Source organism: Rhea pennata, chromosome 24 (assembly GCF_028389875.1).
Source record: "Rhea pennata isolate bPtePen1 chromosome 24, bPtePen1.pri, whole genome shotgun sequence".
In the NCBI taxonomy this organism is placed as follows: Eukaryota; Metazoa; Chordata; class Aves; order Rheiformes; family Rheidae; genus Rhea; species Rhea pennata.
This window is the reverse complement of record NC_084686.1, coordinates 5,825,868-5,841,365: the sequence shown is the minus strand read 5'-3', so window position 1 is coordinate 5,841,365 and position 15,498 is coordinate 5,825,868. Positions and strand designations below refer to the sequence as shown.

At 55.5% G+C, this 15,498-nt stretch overlaps 1 protein-coding gene across 3 annotated transcripts in view; it reads left to right on the top strand.

Annotated features, from left to right (window-relative positions):
* Positions 1-15,498, top strand: part of NTM (neurotrimin) — a 335,213-nt gene that overhangs the window by 278,720 nt on the left and 40,995 nt on the right. For all 3 annotated transcript variants that reach the window (XM_062594415.1, XM_062594418.1, XM_062594414.1), the window contains one exon: positions 276-508. In XM_062594415.1, coding sequence (XP_062450399.1) covers positions 276-508 — 233 coding nt within the window. The remainder of the gene's footprint in view (positions 1-275; positions 509-15,498) is intronic.

The window sequence follows — 15,498 nt, the reverse complement described above, 5'->3', positions numbered from 1 at the left end:
CTAGTAGTAGGTGGGTCTGGTCTCTCCAGGTCTAAAGTAATTGTGAAGCTCTTTGGAAAATCTCTTGAACTACCACTTTTGATGGATTTTGGTGCTTGAGTGTGGCAGATAAAATACTAACATGGTTCTCTTTGGAGAACTGCTGCACTTGGTCTCTGAAACTGCTGCTTGCAGCGGAGCTAAAAATAGTGAAAATACTACAGTAGGGGCTGGGGAAAGACAGGGGACAGCAGAGCAGCAGCGTGCTAATGAATTGCTTCTCCTCCTCTCCCCAGGTGCTCCGTGGATAACAGAGTCACCCGGGTGGCCTGGCTGAACCGCAGCAGTATCCTCTATGCCGGCAATGACAAGTGGTGCTTGGACCCTCGGGTGGTGCTCTTGGCCAACACCAAAACCCAGTACAGCATCCAAATCCAAGATGTGGATGTTTATGACGAAGGCCCCTACACCTGCTCCGTGCAGACAGACAATCACCCGAAGACATCGCGTGTCCATCTCATCGTGCAAGGTAAGAGGAAGGGATGTGCAGGCAAATCGAAGGTTTCGGGGAGTAATTGGACTTGATGCTGTGATTTTTGTTCCTCCCTTTTGTCCTGGTTTCTTGCCCCTGTTTTACCAATGATCCCAGTCTCATTTGTCTTCACCCCTGTTGTCCTGTCGCCTGTTGACTCCTGTTCACCATTTCCCAGGCAGTCTAGCCCATACCTCTCTATCCCTTCGCCCTAACGTAAGACTCCTTTCCTCCTCCCATTACTCCTGCAGCAAGCCTACTGTATGCCAGGTGGTTTAGTACAAACATGGGCTTGGAGAGTCCCAGTGAGGTTGGACAACGTCCAGGCATTTGCGGTAGCATTTACCCAGGTCTCCTAGAGTAGTCATGGGGCTCTGATACAGGAAGTTGTCAGTTGAAATAATCAGTTATACCCATGTTGTTGGTTTCCTGTGTTGTATTTCAATGTTTTCTGCTTTGCTGGAGGCAATGCTTGAAGTAAAAAGAGAGAGAGTAGATTTGTGTACTTTGCGGATGGGGGATGGTTGCGTGTTCAAACTGTGTGCCCGCACTTCTGCGCGAAGGAGGAGGGAAGGCATAGGGATGATGGGGCATTTGCCTCGGCCGAGTGTGGGCTGTCTGGCTCACGAGCGTGCGTCGTTGAGGCCGCGTGTCCGTAGGGTGTGTACGTGCACTCTTTGGCGCGTGTGCCCGAGTGCAAGCACACATGGACGCTCCAGAGGGGCTGTGCAAGTGCGGTCGCATGCGACGGTCCAGCAGATGGACGTTCATGCAAGGCAGCTTCCTGTGCTGCAGGACTTGGCGGGGATGTGCACTGGGCAAGAGGGAGCCTGCCTACTGGGACATATGGGGACTGGTACGTTCCTAGTGGAGGCAGCCTGGGGGAGAAATAATGGAAAATTTCTAATCCCTTACTAGCAACTTCTTTCTTTTTTTTTCCTTCCACCTCCTGTGATTCAGCCAGCAGCCTCTTAGCATGACACACCATCTTGAGTATTGGAATTTCATCTCGGGCTAATTTTCGAATGCTGATGGGTGTATTGATTTGGAAACAAGCTGGGTTAAAAAGGCATTGGTCTTGTACACAGAGTTGGGTTGAGCTAATCCGCTGTCGATATGCCAGGCCTGAGTGTTATTGACAGCCTAATGAATAGAAAGGGGGGGAGGAACAGAGCCTTCCCCCCCCCCCCATGCACCCCGTGCTTCTCTTTTCTCTTTCCTCTTAGAGCAATCAAGCAAACTAAACAGAGCCGGACTTTCTCCATCTCCATTAACTGTGGAGCAAAAGTGGATGCATTGCCATCCCAGATCCTTGCTGCTTATCTTGCGATCTGTTATTACCTGCCTGAGTTTCTTAAGCTGAAGTCGATTGCCTGCAAGTTTTGAAGTTGCTATCAGGTGCCGAGGTGATGCAGGACAATTTATAATGGCTCTGGTCTGCTTCCATTGCCAGGCTTCCTGACCCAAATTTCCCATATCACCAGGCATCCAGGCCTGTTGCCCCTGCATCTTGCTGCAGCATTAGGAAGGGTTGTTTGGATACCGGAGTAAAAGGTCATATCTTAATTCCCTATAGTGGCACAGTTAAGTATTGGCGGATTCAGCGATGGGCTTAGCATTCAAACGTGCTGAACATCCTCACGGTTGCCAGTTGGAAATAACGTCTCTGCGGAGCGGGCCCGTAATTTCAGGAGCTAGCGCTTGGCTCGCGCAGCCCTTTCTCGGGTGGAAGGTGGCAGTAGTTGAATGTGCAGCAATGCTCTGCGAAAGGACATGAAAGAGAACATCGTGTCCAATTAAAGAGAGGCCTGCCTTAACGACCCGGATAAAAATTTGGCTGAGGTGCTGGATTAACGCTCCTGCCTTGAAAAATGGGTCCAGTAAATATACAAACCCACGTAATCCTGTCCTAAAAGACAGCCAGCTTCGCGAAACGGTGCTTACCGCTCCCTCCGCGAGGAGCGGGGGCTCCGGGCGCTGGACGTTGCGCGGGTGCGGTGTCTAGCACGCAGCCGAGGGGCAAGGTCCAACCTGCCCTGGCAGCTCCCGTCCGAGCCAGCTTGCTCTCTGGAAGGGAAACGATGGGAGTAGTGGCGAGGGAGGTCAGCGCACCTCCGGTCCAGCACGAACTTGTCCTATCTGACCTGCTTTGCGCATCCCTGCCCGAGACCTGGCCCGTGCGATCCTCCAAGGGACTGCCGATGCCCTTCGCCCGGGGCGCCTGAGCTCTGCTCCTGCCACCTCCCAGTTCCTCCCTCCCCGCAGCTCAGCCTGTCCTCAAGCCCTATCCAGGGGCTCGGGTGTCCACTGGGAAAGGGCCATGGACACAGGCAGTGAGGAGACAGGGCATCTCTGGTGTCTGCCAAGGGCTGCTGAAGGAAGCAGAGCTGTGGAGAGAAACAGCAAAAAAACAGAAGAGGGAAAGAGATGGGAGAAGGAGCTTTCTTTAGGCTAGCAGGGTTGGGGGTGCTCCCTCAAGGCGGTAGGGGAAAATCAGCTAAAAATCACAGGCAGCCCAAGGATGTCCACAATACAGCAAGGGAAGTGGAGCACATTTATTTCTAGATTGATTGTATTGGTGGCTGAGATCCCAAAATAGGTGGGTAGAAGGCACCTCAAGAGCTAATTTAACCTGTCTCCCTGCAATGAGGCAGAGACATCGCTGGCAAACATTTGTGAAAGCTGTTCTTGAAAATCTTTAACAAAGCAGATTCTTCAGTCTCCCCAGACGATCTATTCTACTGCTTCACTACCTTTATAATTAGAAAATGTATTGCTAATATCTAACTTAAACTTTCTCTGTTGCAAATGAAGTGGAGTTTTTCTTATGCTATCCCCAGCGGACATGGGAAACAATTGATCAACGCCCTCTTTGTAACAACTTTTTCCGTTTTGGAAGGTTGTTATCATGTGCCCCCTCAGCCACCTTCTTTCTGAAACGACAGAAACCCAATTTCTCCAACCTTTCCTCCTCGGTCAGGCTTTCAGAGTGCCTTGTCAGTCTTGAAATCCTTCCATAGAAAGGCAGAAGGTGATTGCTGCTGATCCAGGAATAGCAGGTTGGTGCGCCTCCCTTTCCTGCTGCCAGTGAGCCTCTGTGCTAGCAGAGGACGAGGGAGGCCAGGAGCAAGACAACCAACCGATGGCACTTGAATGCATCAAAGTTAAGACCTCCTAATTTGAGAGCTGTTTTCAATGGGATCAGATTTAGAGATGCTGATTTGAAGTTGATGCAAGCCAACAGTGTAGTTGCAAAAGATACAGGGAGGTTTGTTGCACCTGGATCACCCCAGAAAGAAAGCTCCCAGACACTCGCTACCTTTTTATTAGGAGGTCTGAGGTGAACTGTTTGAGGACTGCCCCTGTTATCTGTAGCGTCTGGAAGATATCTCCTGCACATCCCCCTGTTCATCACTGATTTTTTCTTAGGAGAAATTGCCATAGGACCACCCAAGCTCAATGAAGTAGCACTGCCCACATTTTCAGTAGTCCACCTTGCACCTTGGGAGTATGGAAGTGCTCCTGGGTGAAGAAAACTCTGTCCCCAAAATACAAATCCAAAAAGGCCCAGCTTGCAATGGGCATGCTCTGGGCATGCATAGAGATAGAAATCTAAGCTGAAGATGACTTCAGACAGGACCTGTTAACCTTTGAGGAGCAATCCTTTCAGCTCCCATTTCCCCACTCAGGTTTTATTAACAAGCAAGTCCTGCTTCTTTGCCCCTCCTGATTCTCTGTCATGGTCTCCCCGCTTCTCCCCATTCCCTGCAGGACGTTTAAGCTATTTAAATCTTGTGAGCAGAGCCATTCTCTGGGTTACTAGGTTTGAAAGAGAGAGGGGAGGGAGGAGGAGGCCAGGAGGCCGGGGTCTGGAAAGCTCTATTTGTGTTGATAATAAGCCGTCCCCAATGCGCGCCTGCAAAACACTCCCCCTGCCTTGTAAGATGCATTAAGGAAAGTTGCCCTTATCTCAGTGCTGGAAATGGACTTGGGGAAGGAGGCATGGTGCCTGCCAGACTTTAATCTCACTTAGACACACAAATTTGCATGATAGAAAAGGGTGGAATTTTAGTGCTTAGAAAGAAAAAGAGAAAGGGGCGGGGGCGAAGCTAACTGGGGGATATTAGTGCTTTACCATTTCTTTATCGGTTTCCGGGGACCTATCTGGCTTTTGCTGTTGTCACTGGAGCAACTAATCACCCCTCCCCTTTTGTTTGGTGTAAATGAGTTTTCCCACTCCTTCGCGGGCCTCCGTTAATCTGCAAATCCCACTGTTTGGTAGTTAATTACCTGCGCCCCAGCGGTGTGCCGCAGCTACCTCGCCCCGCGCCGGGGCCGCCCGGGGCCCGCTGCCCGAGGGTGCCCCAGACAGAGAAAGCGGCCGGGGTGCTCGCCGCCCCTCTCGCTGCCTCCCAGAGCCGCCTGCGTTTCAAGCACCGAACTCTGCCCGTTTAATTTGCCTTTGGTGCCACATGCTGCTGTCTGGGAGCCTCGAGGTGGCTTGCAGGAAAAATTGAGCAAGGGCTGAATGCATCGCTTAGAGCCCGGTGTTCCTGCCCCGGGTCCTCAGCGCCTTCCTGATGGGACCCGGTTTGCGGTCCCGCCTGCCCGAGCCCCCGCGTGCTGCTGGCAAGGGCAGGATCTCGCCAGGACCTGGCGCGTGGCCACAGCAATGCTGCCGCGAGTGCCGAGGCCGTATGGATGTCCGGAGGGGAGGAAGGAGCCGGCTGGTGGTCCAGCGTTCAGCTGGGTGAACTGGCTGAGCACCAGCCCCGGGCAAGGAGGGCAGGGGTGCTTCGCCTGCACCGCTCGCCGCGCTCGGGTGGAGCTTTCCCTTGGGCTGGCTGATCGGCTGCAGCCCGGAGACGCGATCGTTCGTGGGAGACCCTCGCTCCTCCGAGTGGCTTCTCATGCACGGCTTTCTGTGCGCCATCCACACTCTCAGGTGCCCTGAATGAAGTCCAGCTTTGCACCGGCGGCTGCTCCCCGGGCAGTTTTTGAGGAGCTCTCCGTGGCTGCCGGTGCAGCTGGGACAGCTGCAGCTGGGTGGGAGAGCCCGTGCGAGGCAGCGGGAGGTGCTCGGGCGCTCGTACGTGCCGAGCCGCGTGCGCTCGGCTCTGCTGGCGTTGCAGCGACGCCCAAAGCCGTCGGGGAGGCTGGGAGCCTGATTGCCACCCGTCTGTCGGAACATCTCTTGCTTGTGCGTCAGGGCTGTTGCTGCGGACGGCAGGTCTCTCGCTGCTGCACCCGGGCGGAGGAAGGGGGTTCAGCCCGCGGAGGGGCGGCGCGGCCGGAGCTCGGCTCCTTGCGCCCGCTCGCTCCGGCCTTCCCCGAGCAGCTTGACCACTTTGCAAATCAATTTAACGTCTGTGAGGCCGAAATAATAATTGTCACCTACTTCACTGGGCGGGGGGTTGATGAGGATTGATTCGTGGATGTCGACAGAGGTCTTTGAAGATGGAACGCGCTACCTGAGAGCTAAACGTTATTATTAGTTAGCAGTTATGTCGTGGGATGGGAAGCGGGGAGGGGAGCATCCCGGGGAGGTTACGTTGCGCCGGGGCTGCAGCGGGCTGGCTGGCTGAGGAGGTTGTTGTGTGGGTGAACGTGCGAGGGTTGCAGCCACAACCCGGTGTGAGCCGCGTGGGGAGGTATCCTGTCCCCAAAGCGGAATAACCGGCAGGAGGACGGAGTAAGGAGGAGAAGCAGTGCTCTGTAGGCTGCACGAGCCGTTTCCAGTTCCCTCCTGCTTTTCTTTTCTGTGTGCATCAGGGCTGTGGCTCATTTCTCCCCTTTTCTCCCCTAAAGACCTGCTAAAATCGTAACCCAGTGTGTCGCAGGGGATCTCCCGGGCAGTGGGGGTGACGTGAGCCCTGAGCAGTCCCCTCTGCCCCAGTGCTGCTGTTGTACCTTGGCGAAGGCCGTAGGCACGCTGGGGTGGGGTGGTGATGTGAGCAGGGGCCGTTTCCCGCGGTTCCCCAATTTCCCGCGGTTCCCCAATTTCCTACAGTTCCCCAATTTTTGCAGCTTTTATTGCTGCGAGATGAGCTCACCGTAACTCCCTTTTCTCCTGCTTTGGGGACGTGCAGAGCCAGGCAGGTTGCCCTCTCATCACCCTTCTTCCACAGAGGGGAACTTCCCTGCTTCCCTTTGAGCCTTTTGGAGCGCACAAGCTCCTGGCGGCTCCGCTCGCCCGTCCTCTCCAAACGCTTCCGCGGGGAGGTCGCCGGCATCACCTGCGGCGGCTCAGCAGCGGCTCAGCTGGTGCCTTCTGCGGAGCGGGTGAGGTTCAGGAGGCAGAAGCCTCACGGCGGGCCGGCACGCTCCCGAAGCTCTCAAAACGGGGCCGCGGGAGGGCTGAAGTTGCCTGCAGCTCTGGTGCTGAGCCCCAGCAGGAAGGACGTATTTCACCCCGTGGCAACGGTTCCTCCTCTGCCGTAAAGGAAGGAGCATTGGCAGCCCAAGGGGGAGGCACTGCCGAAACCCACGCTTTGGCCGCCCGCACGGCGGAAATCCCTGTGCCGTAGCGTACGGTTCCCGGAGCAGGGTCGTTTAGCGCGGTGAAGCCGGTGGCGCTTTAATGAGGTCACTGCAGCTTAATGTTACTGCAGTAATCTCCTTTGTTTTACTACATTAAAATATTTGTGGTGGAACGCTAAGACCACTGTAACGCGATATAGCCGCCTTAATGTTATTGTTACTATGGTAACACTAATGGTGGCTCAATAACATTATTGCAATTTAATCTTACTACAATAAAATTAAGGGTAGAACAGTGAGACCTCAACAATGTAATGCTACTACAGTAACAGCATTGTTATCGTAATAGCGGGAACGGAGTCAACTCGTTGTAGTATAATATTGCTAGCAGCGCTTTATTGTTACTATAGCGACGCGCCGGCATCTTTGCAAAGTCGCGGCAGGGGAGCGCGGGGATGGTCGCGGCGCCGGGATGAGCCAAACGGGAGGACGGGGCGCCGCGCCGGCAGCGCTGCCGGAGGAGCGCTGGGACGGGAAGGTCGTGCCGCTGTAAAGTCACCTTAGTGCCGCCACCGGGGTGTTTTTATCAGCATCTTTCTTATTTTCCCTCTCTGCCGGCGCTCTTCTGAGTGGGTCTGTTGTTTTACCAGTAGTAGCTCTGCAGGGAAGGATTTAAAGCGCTCCCTCCATCTAGTTCCAGATCCTTCTGCCTGGCGTTTTATAGCATGTGGCTGTTATGGAGCGATAACGTTTTATATTTATATGTCATCTTTCATCATGACGGATCCCGGCACAGGCTACAAATTATTGACAGTCTGCAGGAGCAGGCAGGCAGGCAACCCGGCGCCCGCCGCGCGGGAGAGGAGGGGTGTTTCATCCAAGGGCACTGGAACGATGCTTTGCTCCTCCGGAGAGAGCTCATCACCGATACCCACGCAAGCGAGAGTCCCCTTCCTTCTGAGGTCTTCTCCAGCCCTCCACCTCTGTGGGACCGAGTTTGTGCTAGCTGGTGTGGGGCGGGGGGGGATGTGACTTTGGGGCTCACGCTGGGCGTGGGCTCGTGCACTGCTCCGGGCAGCGAGTCCTTGTACATCCTGAGCCTCGCGACCTGGCAGCTGCCTGGCTGCACCTCCTCGTCTGGCTGGGTGGATCTGGGGACAATTCCTCACCTTCCCAGTCAGCAGCAGATGTTGTTCCTGGGCTGGAAACGGGTGGGCTTCCTTGCTCAGGGGAATGAGGCACCGGAGGCGGGGTAGGGGGACGAGGCGGGAGGGAAGACCATTGCAAGAGGCACGTGCTCTTGCCAGGCCGTTCACTGCAGGAGGACAGAGCAGTCCCCAGCGCTGGGCGGGCAGAGCACTCTGCAACTGAGCATCAGGTGTTTGTGTCTTCTGCAGCCCCGGGCTATGAGAGCGTTGGGATCAGGTGTGTCTCAAGCAGTCAGGCTTGCAGGCTGCAACAGGCTTTGGTGTGGAGCGTCTCTTTCTCAGGCTCACTCGTTTCACTCAACCTGCTTTCATGAGTATGGATCCCAAATTTGACACGCTCTTTTGAGGCACCAGTGCAGCTTGTATGCAGGCGTAGCGTTGGGATTCTTAGAGCAGCAGGTGACTTGCAATGCTTAGTAAGCAGAAGCTGCAAAGGGCTGCTCTGAAGGGGGGCATGCAGGTGAAATCACCGTGTTACACGTGCATGCTCAGGCGGGACAGGCCTCCGAGTCCCCAGATGCTGCGCCGCGAGACAGCACTGATCCACTGGGCCATGGGCAGCAGCACAGGGCTGCGGCTTTGGTCCCTGGCACAGGAGCGTGCGCGTAGGAGCAGCCCCCGGAGCACCACCGCCAGCCAGCGGAGGGGACGGCGGAGTTGTCACTTGTGCCGAGTGCAGTTTTCTGCTGCCTCCAGGGGAGGGAGACCGAGCTGCTCGTCTGTCCCCAGCATCCCGGTTGCATCCCTCTGCCGGAGCCGAGCGCTCCGTGCTTGCCTGTCTGTGTCTCCTGGCTGCAGTGGGGACAGCTTTGCTGCCCGGCGTGCTCGCGGGCCGTACACCCCAAGCTCGCGCCGAGGGCCTGCCTTCCGGTGGCATTCCCAGTTTCCCGGGCCATGGGGTGTCGGTGGGTAAGGGACAGGTCGGTGCTTTCCAGCGCACAGCCGTAGACTGTGTCCCGCCAACATCCTGGACGCTTTGCTGCCCCATGTTCCTTCTTGACGAGCCGGGGCTGGGTCCCTCTCCGCGTGGGTTAGCACCACAGTCTTTACTCCTCAGCCTTTCTGCTCCTCCGCTGTATGGGGAGAGCCCCCTCCCCGGGGAGGCCGGGACTTGCTCTCCGCACAGAGCCCTGGCGCGCTTGTAGCATGTAACGTGCGGTGCATCCCAGCCCTGCTCTGCCGGTGTGTGCGAAACGCAGCCCGGGCGCCTTCCTGCCCGCCTCGAGCCCTCGCTCAAATCTGGCCTGCGCTGAAGAGCAGCTGCTCCGCTCCCCGCGCGCGTCAGCGTTTGATCTCTCTCCATGGGAATTTGGGCTCTGACCGCCACGGTAATGCCTTGTTTGTCCTTTAATAAAAGACCTGCGAGCCCCCTCGACACCGGAGCTGGAATCGGTGGGACCTGCCGCGGCCTGTGTGCCAGCGCTTCGCGACAATCTGGTACTGTCTCTCTCCTGCCAAACCGGCTCCTCCGGGAGTTGCATGTTTGAAAACATGAGCAGCAGCTCATCTCCCATTCAGTGTTTTTCTCCATCATTTGCTTTATTAAATATTGATTTTCTGTTGCATTATTAAACCTTAAGTCCTGAGCATAATTTCTGAGTTGATACTTTAATCTGGCTCTTCTTCAGGGCCTTTAGAGCTGATTTTCTGGCCAGCCCCCGTGGGGTCAAGTCCAGAATCGGGAGCCTGGGGCAGAGGCTTGGGGAGAGCCGGAGCAGAGGTCTCTGCCCAAGATGGTTTGCTTGTTGGAGGACAGCCTTGGCTGCGGCACTGGCTGCGTCTCGCCGTTTGCAGATGCGCTGCCCATGCAGTGCTTGTTAGATGTGAAGGTAGGAAGGTCCAGGCACCTGCTCCAGGGAACAGCAGCCTGCAATCCCGCAGAGATCCTGGGTGAAATGAGTTGGGTGAGGTCTCTCCGGGGACAGCGCTCAGGCAGGCGTTGCGGTAAGGGATCTTTTTATACCCACCGCCCATCTGATCCCCTCCTGGCTGGCCTGGCTCGCCTTTGTGGATAACCTATAGCGATACAGAGTGTCTCCTGAACCCTTCTTAGATACAGCACATCTCCACCTGTCCTTTCGAGCAGGTCTTTCGCTGCTGGGAAGTCTGCACACCGAGGAAGGGCTGCGGGCTTTGGCTGTGCCGTGCAGCGGGACTCGCGCTGGCAGGCGAGGGCGAGCCGGGGCCCTGGTCCCTGTTGCGCGTCCCAGTCCGTTTGCACCCTGGGGCTTTTGCTGGGCTGCTCTGCCAAAACTGCCGCGCTCGGGAGCAGCGCTGGCTGCCGGGAAGGGAGCCGCAGGTGGTGATGCCTTGGACTAGACAGCTGCCCGGCCGACTAAATGCGCCTCTTAAAACGCAGCTCCCAGGTGCTGCTGTACACGGCAGCATTTTTCTTAACATGCAAATCCGCTGCTAAACCCGAAGATAGAGTTGGCCCAAACTCCAGCGAGAGCCAGAGGGATCCGAGCAGCTGGAAAGCCGCCGGCGCCCGGCTCGCGAAGCTGCCGGGCGGGAGCGGGGCGCGCGGCGAGCGCGCCGCGGCTGAGGTGGGTTGCGCTGACCTCGGCGGCCGGGCTCCCCTCGCCTCCCCTTCCCTATCGGCGAGCCGCACGCGGCGAGCCCGTGCCAAGCCCTGGCGCTGCCAGCAGCCAGGTGCCTGAACGTGTTTCCCGAGCCAAGAGAAGTCGGCGGCCAAAAGGGAGGAGGGGAGAGCAGCGCCGTAGCCCTGGCCAGCTCCGGGAGGGAAAGGCGGCGGCGGGGGGCAGAGCTTGCAAACGGCCTTCGGGTGCCTCGTCCAAGCGTGCCGCGCCGGGCAGCGTGGCATCCGCGCCTGGCAGCCGGCACGCCGAGCGGTGATTTAAAGCCAGGCTCCCAGCGGTGGGGAAAGAGTCGGAGCGGGGAACAGATGTGAACACGGTGCTGGAGATAAAGGAGAGGCCAAGGGAACAGCTGCCGTTTTCGGCGGCGCTGCCCAGCTCCCGGCGAAGCGCCCGGCCCCGCCACGGCTCGCGCTGGCCCCGGAGCATGGGAAAAGCTGCGGCGAGTGCGCGCGAGCTCAAGGACAGGCCGCGTGGGGGTCGGTAGGGTGAGGCCAGCGGGGGGGAAACAGGATATTTTCCACTCTGGTTTTGCTTGGGTTTTGAATTTGGAAGGTTGAGGCTTGGAAAGGGAGAGTTGCAAGGATAGAGGCAAGTGCACAGAAACACTGAGATCCTGAGATTTCTTTCCCCCCACCCTTTTATTTTTCTTTTCTGCCGGTGCAATTGCAGATGAGTATTTAGAAAAGGAGAAAGGGAGGAAGAAAATGGGAAGCAGAGAGCAAAATGCAAAGACATGCAAAAGTGGCATACAAATTCTGTTTTTGAAACCCCAAATATTTCTAGTTTGTTTTTTTCTGGTGTGGTTGGTTGCTCATCTGAGAAACTGGAAGGATGAGGACAGAAATAACTCCCCTTATCCCTCCCCCCCTCCTCAAAAATGGTGTGGCGTTTCTCATGAGCAGCAGTGTGGGGGTGAATCCCTGGAGCAGCTCCAAAGCACGGTGAGGCCGGGGATGGGAGCTCAGGGAAGCCTGGCTCTTCTAGGGGGGTCCAGGTGCCTGGTTTTTTACTTCTGGGTTCCTGGTCCCGTGTCGCTCCCAAGCCCTCGCAGCAAAGTGGCTCTCTGATTTGCACCAGGGGCTATGCTTGCCCTGACGGGCCTCCAGATTGGGGTCAACAGAGATGTCTTCTGCATGGTTGGCCCTGTTTGTAATCTCTCTGCCTTGCAGCAAGCCTGAGAGCTTCAGCCTTTGATCCTCCTCCTCTTTTGCAAACACTTCTCTTCGCTTGTGGAATTAATGCCTTTTTTGTAGTGTTTTCCTTCCCTATCTTTTCTTTTTGGCCAAGTCTGTCTGAAATATTATTTTTTTTTTTTTTTGCTCCTTCAGCAGCAGGGCTATATAATTGATGGCCTCGCCAAGCTTTCTGAGCTGCACATTAAACCCTTCCTGCCTTGGCTCCAACTGGAGTTCATTACTTTCCGAAAAGCCTCGTGTCTGTTTGTGCTCAGATTATTGTTGTTGTGGCGAGGGGAGGATATTGTCAGCGGAGAGGGAGGAGGAGGAGCTGCATTCGGCCAGGACTGCTTTGTAATCAAATCTTACTCTCTTTCTCTTTAGCAATTTTTCTACTGTAAAAAGGCTCTTTTGGGGAAGTGGGAATGCTGGCGCCCTCCTGCGCGAAGGAGCGCAAAGCTCGGGCCCCCTCGTTGCGGGCGGCGAGAGGAAGCCTTGCTCCGGGGAGCAGCAGCAGAAGCGCCGCTTTGCAAAACAGCTCACGAGAGCGATGCTGGGCCCTGCGCCGCCGTCAGCCGGGGGCCTCTCCGGGTCCCACGTGCGTGGGTGCGTGCTGGGCGCCCAGGGTTTGGACCCCCGGGAAGGGAGTCCGCCTCTCCCTAGCTTTGTTTTGGGCTGTGCTCCCTCAGCGCTAAGGAGGAAGGTGGTGCTTTGCGGAGTCCCGCGACGCAGCGCGCTTTCCAAAACGCTCCCGGGGCGGGACGTCGCCGTCGAGGGGGGATGTTTTTGCATTATGCAAATTTCTATTTGCATCTTTCCTGCCGAGATAAAGATGACGTTTTTCTTCGTTTTGCCCTACTCTGACGCTTCTTCTGGCTCCCCTTTTGCCTCTCCGTAGCTTTTCAGCACTTGAAACACAGCAAGGCTGAGGTGATTACAAGGATTGGAAACGCAGTGACACTTCCCTGCCAACAAGTAATTGATTTATTAAAGACATTACAATGCATTCATGGTTCAGCCTGAGAGTTCCCTTTGAACTTGCTCTGGAATCCGAAGGGATTCGGCCTGTTTGCGAGTACCGCGGGCGGGATAAATCCGTGCCCCCGGCGCGCGCTCCCCCACCGCCTCCCCCACGCACCGCCGCTGCGCGGCTGCAATTTCATTTCCCTTTCACGGGCGCAAGTAAATATCACAGCTCGACAACTCCAGTCCAGTGACCGGTGTGATCCAATTTAATAGCATTTAAGAATTCAAAGTGATTGTTAGCCAAATGGAAATGTAAGATTTCATACCCAGCCTGCCTTGAGGAGGAAAGGAAGAACGAGGGAGGGCGAGGGGGGATGTAGACAAATGGACTAGATAAAAAATAATGGAAAGTAACTTAATTAAAGAGGGCCAAGCCAAGTTAAAAACAAGTAATGATTTTGAATCAGAGAATCGCAGGTTTTAGAAATGAAAGGGAAAGAGGAAGAGAAGGAAAAGAAACACTCTGCCTAAACAGTCTCCCAGATGATTAAAAAGGAGGAGGGGGAATAAGCAGGAAGGGGTAAAAATGTTTCTTCCACGGCAAGCACGAGCACATGGGGAATAGCTAGTGCTGTTGGTAAGAGTGGGCATTAGAAAGACAAACAGGAAAATTAAGGGATGCACTAAGGGAGAACAACTCCCTGAGGCTCCTTTAGCTTTCTCAAAGGCGCGAGGGAGGCCAAGAAGAAAGCTCAAGGGTTTCATTTAGGAGAAGCAGGAAACGAAGGAGCAATCCTTACGGAAAATGCGAAGAACCCCTGTGTACTATGAGCGTGCTGATAGCCTGCCTTTCGGTAACATCGCTCCCGTGTTTTCATCTGCTGTTCGCTCTGCCAGAATTTGCACGTTTGGGTTGAAATTTTGTAATGAGATTTTAATGCCCGCTCTGTGTATGCGGATGCCCTGCTGCAGATATGTTTGCTAGCTGATGGCTAAGTGTTAGCGCGGCACCCTTGTCTCGACCGGCCTCGGAGGAGGAGCTGTCCCCGCAGTGGGGGAGGCTGGAGGAGGGATGGGGCAGCGCGTCCAGGAGACGTTGCCTCCGGTCTGTTCGCTGGAGGGCACGTAGCGACGGTGGCGAGCGCTGCCGAAGGAGAAGGTGTGTTGCGCGGCCGAGGCGATGGGGTTTTCTGTCCCGCATGGCTGATCAGGTAGTCCTCGTTCCCTAGGAGGTGCCCGGCCCGCGAGCCTCGCAGCCTGGTCCGTGCAAGCGCCAAACCCTTGCGACTCAAGTCAGTGCAGGCTGGGCTTTTCAGGAGCTTGGCTAAGAGTTGGGAGTCCTCAACCCTAGCTGAGGAAGGCACAGGCTGAGGAGGCTTTGGGAAGTTCAGCCTGCCCCGGCAGAAGTGATGGATGGGTTAGCGAGTCGCTTGCTAAGAGACATGTTCCCAGGGGGGCAGGAAGAGCAGCAGCATCTGGAGGCATAAATCACCTCACCTGCGGTTCATTTTGAACTGCTAGGTCTTACCGGCCTCCTGGTTTATAAGCAGGTGACGAAAGGGTTTGGACATGAGTAGCGATGTTGGGCCAGGGACCTACTAATCAGACAATAACAGGGCCATGCTCTGTGCCTGATCCTTTTATTTTTCACCAGAGTCAAAGGAGATGAAGGGAAGAAACCCAATGAGCTAGAGTCTGAGAGGGCACGTGGAATCGGTGGAGCTCAGTTTGCAAGGGACTGGGAAAGTACAGATGGACAGATGGGAGGCAGGCAGAGCAACAGGCGCGGGCCGAGGCTGCTGCTCGGTCCTCACGGCCGAGGTGATGGGGGAGCAGTCACGCCTCCTGTCCAGCCATGAGCACGGCCGTCCTCAAATGGTCTGCAAAGCTGAGCAGGAGTAGAAAACTGTCATTACGTGGTAGGTGCAAGGTAATCTCAGAGTGTGACCATTTTAAATGGCAATGAGGAGTGCAAGGATCTCAGCTGAGTCCTTATTTGGGGATGCCAAGGTGCGAGGAGGAGGAAAGTCCTATCTTGGTCAGAGGTGTATTTTGCAGACCTCAAATGGGGATGAGGTAAAAACACAGCCAGATGAAAAGAGGCCAGTAAACCTCAGCTACTGGCATTAATTCCTAGCAAAACACAGGTTTTGTTAAGCTTATCAGAAGTTGTCTGTCTTCTGGTGAACCTGCCTGAGAAATGAGCTCTGCAGCCATTGCTCAGCAATACTGCTGTCCTGCATGCTGGGAAAACGGCAGCAAGCTGAGCAGGTAGCAGCAAGGGAGAGGGGAAGGAAAGGGGCTGGTCGAGGACAAGTGTTAAGGGAAACGGCTCCCATTCCCTCAGGGCAAGCCTGTGCTGTAAATTTTGTTGTATAATTTTGTTGTATAATATTTGCTGTAAATAAGACATCAGCACTTCACTTAGGTGAGATGCAGCTATACAGGCAGCTGGGAAGCATCTGATATCAGGTATTTGCAGGCCTCCCCGATAAGAGCCGCGGCGCAGGGGGGAATCTGTGCGTGCGATGGACTCCAGCCGAGAGAGACGATGGTAC